The 6,000-nt window shown below is 43.5% G+C and overlaps 1 protein-coding gene across 2 annotated transcripts in view; it reads right to left on the bottom strand.

Annotated features, from left to right (window-relative positions):
* Positions 1 to 200: 200 nt before the first annotated feature.
* The window catches only part of ephb4a (eph receptor B4a), a 116,493-nt gene continuing 110,693 nt past the window's right edge, over positions 201 to 6,000 (bottom strand). For both annotated transcript variants that reach the window (XM_062047683.1, XM_062047684.1), the window contains exon 17: positions 201 to 2,210. In XM_062047683.1, the coding sequence (XP_061903667.1) occupies positions 2,102 to 2,210 (109 nt within the window). In that variant the 3' untranslated portion in view covers positions 201 to 2,101. The remainder of the gene's footprint in view (positions 2,211 to 6,000) is intronic.

Here is a 6,000-nt window from a genome sequence, read left to right as displayed (position 1 = left end):
TTACTTTGTGTTTAACATGAAAGTCATGTTTACCTGCTGTCTCTGCATCTTGAGGTTCAACACTAACAGACTCTAACATTTTCCACAAAATAAAAAACGGAAATAAATGTTTTCAGTATTACCAGCCCAATGAAGTCCAACCCATTAAACATCAACACAAGTCAAAATAAAACCTATTAGACACTGAATATTAACGAGTATGTTTATTTATGAATACTGAATACAAACAAGTCTACACACAGGACGGTAATCAAACATATTTCGTTATCTAGTAATTATTTCAAAAGCGGACGACGTCGAGATCTTCAATATGAAGACCACGTTCCTAATACTCCTTCACGGGAACATCTTGGATGGCGTCCCCAGTGCTTTGGATGAAGGCTTGTCGTGGTTTACGTCGGTGAACGTTAAAAAAAAAAAAGACGACACACTTAAGCGCCCGTTTGATTTACACTGATTGGGAGTTTTAAGTCCACTCTGTATTGATTATATATATATATATATATATATATATATATATATATAAAAAAAAAAATCAAAATTGGTCACACACTTCCTGCACCTCATTTCAGGGGCTTCTGGTTAATCAGCGCCAGGGTTAATTACGCCTCAATCTTCTTAAATCCACAGAAAATGATCCCAGATGATAGAAAAGCCATATGTAAGCTACATTCTGATGGGGGGGGGGGGGGGGGGGGGGAATGTCTGTGTTACATCACTTGAGTGGTGCAAATTAAAATCTAAAATTGCAGCTTAAAAAAAAAAGGGTTTCTGTGTCTTATGGGCCATTTAGAAAAATGTTGTTGTTGTTGTTGTATCCAACATGGCTCTTTGGCAGGATTTCCTCCATGCACCGCAGCACTGCCAGCCTCTTGGGGGACGTTATGCTAACTAATTGTCATAAATGTCAGCAAGATTGGTCTTACCCTCAAGGAAAGAGGCTAAATCCTGGAGTAAAAATGTGAATTTTCTCCTTTAACAAGCGCTTGTAGTCGTTAAGAGGAGAACACGAGCTGTGTGCAGTTGTTAAAGTTGGGGGAGTGCCGGTTCATGGGTTCATAAGGCCCCATTCCTGGGTTGGATCTCACATGAGAGGATCATTTTGCAATGCAGTCTGCTGAAAATGATGGAAAGCGCCACTCTACATAGCAACTGATGCTGTGTTTAAAGTTGGAATTGTCACAGAACACATTTTAAGATATTTGACACTACTACCATCTGGCGGCTAAAGTTGTCACGTTTCATGTGTCAGTTAAACCATGACGACCTTGGCCATATGAATTTCCTTCCGACTGTAGACGCGCCACTGCATCGAAGAGGACGTTTTTAAAGAAAAACCAAACATTTCGCAATGTTTACATAAGGAAAAATATTACAGTAAACAGTCAAATTAAATGAGGAAAGAACAAAATCACCTTATTATATTTTTCATTGGGAAAAGTTTCCACAAAGAATGGCACTGGCAAGATGATGAACATCCGCACTGGCAAGATGATGAACATCCGCACTGACAGCTTTAACGCCAGAGAGTCTCGTATATGCTCGTTGCCAAAGAGAAGTCGGCCGCACTCACAAAAAAAACCCCCAAAAAAATCACACACCAATGGAATGCGCGGAGATTAGAATTCCCTCTGTAACGACACAAGTGCTGATCTCCCTCTCTCTGGCTGTATCATCACGCTGGAGGATGAGAGGAGTTTTATGATTACGAGCCAGCACAGCAAAGCCTGCTCTACGCGCCGCACCTGAGTAAAGAGGAGGTCATGTCGAAATCAAATGAATACAAAACAGGGGGGGAAAAAAATCCTGCGCGGTTCAAGTGTTGTTCATATGAAAGCTGTGATCCAGATGCAAGCAGGCGTGTGGGAGTGGATCTTGTGTGTATTAACACAACAGTGTGACGGCCTGTCATTGGCCTCCAGCTTCTTTGACAAGCAGCTGCTTTTCATCACAGTCTGCTTTATTTGTCGCTCTTCAAATCCTCCGTATAAAAAAAGCCCAGCCCGCCATGACTGGATTCTTGGATGTCCAGGTAGCGATAACACATTCTTCCCATGTCTCTCTTGTGGAGTCCACAGTGGCATTTTGTGTCCTGATGGCGCTAGAAGGTCACAGGTGTGCTGCTCTTGTTCTGGAAGCTCATGGTCTGGATGCTGGACAGGATCTTCCGCTGATGGCCGGCTAAAGTCACACCCATGTGCAGCAAGTCTCTGTTGAAAACAAACAAAAAAATGATTGTATTTTTAATAATATTTATTTATTCATTCGATAGGGAAATCATAATACAGGTACTGAGAGAACAGGCACTTTTTTTGTTTTTGTTTTTCCCCCGCCCACTGCAAAAAATACAAAAAAAAACCTAAATTAAAAATTACCAAAAATTATACAAAATTATTTTAGTATAAATGATAAACATCACAACCTATCATAGCAGGCAAGCTACATAGGGATGACACCACAGCATTAGGAGTGGACTCTTAGAAAGTGTGACCGTCCTCTGTGTGACAGGCACTACATTTCCATGCACTAAATTAGTCTGATTTATCAAATAGTTCAAGGCAACTCTTCCCATCCAACCTGATGTAGCTTGAGAGGCACTGCAAATAGGAATGGGCAAAACTGCCCAAAGGTAGGTGTGCCGAGCTTGTGGCATCGTATTCAAAAAGACTTGAGGCTAACTAAAATTGCTGCTAAAGGTGCATCAAGATGATATAAAAAAATAAAAATAAAAAACACATTGTCACTATGGGGTACTGTGTGTAGAATTAATTTATTCCATTTTGGAATCAGGCTGTATCATGACAAAATGTGGAAAAAGTCAAGCGCTGTGAATACGGTACTTTCCGGATGCACTGTACATCCAAGCTGTTATTCTTCACAACAGAACAATAATAAAAAAAATATACATAATAAAAAAATATATAAAATCCAAGTTAATACATAGAAATACAAAGTAATACATTTGAAAATCAATAAATTATGCAAATAATTAAAAAAATGATACATCAAAATAAATAATTGATTATTTTTGTTTGGAAATGTTCTTAAATGCCCAACCCTAATTCACATCTTTGAGTGTCTTAAACAGGGGTCTCCAAACTTTTTGACTCGGGGGCTGTATTGGGTTAAAAAAATTTGGCTGGGTGTGTGTGTGTGTGTGTGTGTGTATATTTATATATATTCCTCACGCATTAATTGACTAAAAGAGTGCACACTTGCCGCACGCTCGCCCGACACAATGATGTCACGTTATCGATAAGTGTACGAAAGCCTATTGTGTGCCTTTAACCAGTTTTGTAATGTTCCTATGCATTTAGGTTGATAGGTCAATCTGTGACGTCATTTCCCCTTTAAAGCACGTCTTTGTCAGAATAGCCGGTTTCAATCAGTGGTGGCAGCCAGCCTTGTGTGCGTTGACGACTAAATACCACACACACACACACACACACACACACACACACACACACACACAAAACCACACACATTCACATCTACCTTTCAGCAATAAAGATGATTAAAGGATTCTCTGGCCGGAATCTGTCCATCGTGTCCCAACTCTAAAAGAACTACTATCCCTTCCTTACATTGGTCCTTCGAGCCGCAGAGAGTTCCACCATCAGACACTATGGAGTCATCACCTGCTGATCACCAGCCCTCTGTCAGGCCAAAGAGAGACATTCGACTACCACAGCATTTGGCCCCTTACGATGTCACCCTCCTTCCCTCTCAACTGCCTGCTGCCCAAATCTCCTCACTACCAGTAGGACAACACGGTGAAGCAAGGCCAACCAGAGCTAGGAGTGCGTCAGAGTACCAGTCATCTGCTTCTTCACGTCGATCCTCTCGGCGATCGCATGGGCTTCAACTGCTCCAAAATATTCCGGATGTTCAAACAGCTGCCCTAGAGGAGCGAATTAAAGGTTTGGAGCTTGCTGACCTACAGCAAGAAATAGAGGAGGAAAGGAAAGCTGACTTGGAGGCGAAGAGATTGGATGCACAAGCTAAAGAAGGACAAAGACTACAAGAGGATGCTCACCTTGCCAAGGAGAATATGGCAAGGGAAATGGAACGGCGCAGACGCTTAAAGAAACTGGAGAAAGACTTACACATTGCCCGTATTGTCAAGTCTTTCCTGTCAGAGTCTGAAGATGATGCAATGTCAACAACGTCAGCTCCGCCCGCTGCTGACATGCTTCAGCTCCCATCAATAACTCCAATGAAATCCGCTGCCGCTATCCCGATTACACAGCCATTGACAACGATTCCCATTCCTGTGCAAGGTGCACAAACTTGTGTCCCGACTTTAGTAGCCCCCACTACAACTCCTGCATCTGTGTCTTTCACAAGTCAACATATGCCAGTCATTCCCACATCTAGTTATGCATCAACAATGACACATGCAGCCGCAGTGCCACAAACCATGCAAACTTTTGTGCCACAACCACCAGTTCCAGCTGGTGCACCTCCTCCTGCTGGGCAGTATGTTCAATACACATTACCATCTGCTACTCCTACCCCGGCAGCACCACCCTGGTCCTACCCAGGCATCGAGACGCTGATCGCTACATCCTATGGCATTCCCAAACCAGTACTTACAAGGTTTGAGAGTGGCCGGGAAAGTGATTTCGCCCTACTCAAGATGGCGTTAGAGAACTTGATGAATAGTCATCCTCACCTGAGCGAGCAATATAAATATCAAGTTCTACTGAATCAGCTCAAACTCCCTAACGCTCTGCAGTTAGCCAAGTCATTCATGTATGACCCAAACCCGTACACGGCTGCGCTAGGGGCTCTACAAGACAAATATGGCCAGCCTAGACAACTAGTACAGAGTGAACTAGGAGCTATCCTGAACTCACCAGCCATCAGAGTGGGGGATGCAGAAGCTTTCGACACCTTTGCTCTCTCAGTTCAGACCTTAGTTGGTATGCTGCGGACTTTAGAGGGACCCCTTGGATGCGAGCTCAAATGTGGTTCTCACGTTGACCGCCTCATAAGTAAAATGCCTCCTGCTCACCGAGACGGATTTATGGAATACTGTCTTTGTCGAGGCATTCTACAGCCAGGTACCAACCAAACTTACACCCTGCCAGACCTGGCATCCTGGCTTCAAGTTAAAGCTCAAGCTAAGCGCCTCGCCAGCCGAGTCACTCACCTCTACAACCCGGGGCCTCCTCCTGCCAAGAGGGAGGATTATAATAGTCCATGGCCGAAACAAAGGACAGCATCAATTCTCTTATGTTCTGGTGAAACCGGTAGCAGCCAGAGCACCAATCTGACAAAGTCACAACCCTTTAAACCTAGTCCTTATTGTCCATTTTGCAACAGTAAGGAGCATTACCTCAACTCATGCCTGGACTTCAAGAAACTGAATACCAGTGAGATTACTAAGTGGATCCAAGAAGGTAACAGATGTTGGAAGTGCGGTCGTGGCCACAAAGCTGCAGCATGTACGCTTAAACGCCCTTGTAACTTATGCAAAGAGACTCACCTCACAGTACTGCATGACACGATCCAAGAGTCATCTCAAAAAGTCCTGATGATGAGTAACCAAAATCCCACAGTCTACCTGGAACAGCCTCGAAGCCCTCAAAGAGTTTTGCTGAAAGTTGTTAAAGTGCTCTTACAAAATGGAGACCGCACTCTAGAGACATTTGCTGTGCTCGATGATGGTTCTGAGAGAACACTCATCCTCCCCTATGCAGTAGAGCAACTACAACTTGCTAAGCATCCTGAAACCCTTCACCTGAGAACTGTTCAACAAGAAGTGAAAGTGCTCAATGGTTCGTCAGTCAGCCTTCACGTCTCCCCCATCTTCAAGCCAAGCAAGAAGTATTGGATTAAAAATGCCTTCACAGCTGAGAATCTGAGCCTATCTCAGCACACATATCCAGTAGCGGCCCTCCAAAAACGCTACGAGCACCTCAAAGACCTTCCTTTGCTGCCTATCCATCGAGCGCAACCGCTACTCCTCATAGGTTCTGATATGTCCCAGCTTCT

This window comes from Entelurus aequoreus, linkage group LG05, assembly GCF_033978785.1.
Source record: "Entelurus aequoreus isolate RoL-2023_Sb linkage group LG05, RoL_Eaeq_v1.1, whole genome shotgun sequence".
Taxonomy (NCBI): domain Eukaryota; kingdom Metazoa; phylum Chordata; class Actinopteri; order Syngnathiformes; family Syngnathidae; genus Entelurus; species Entelurus aequoreus.
The sequence above is the reverse complement of the archived record's forward strand: the minus strand, read 5'-3'. Positions and strand labels throughout refer to the sequence as shown.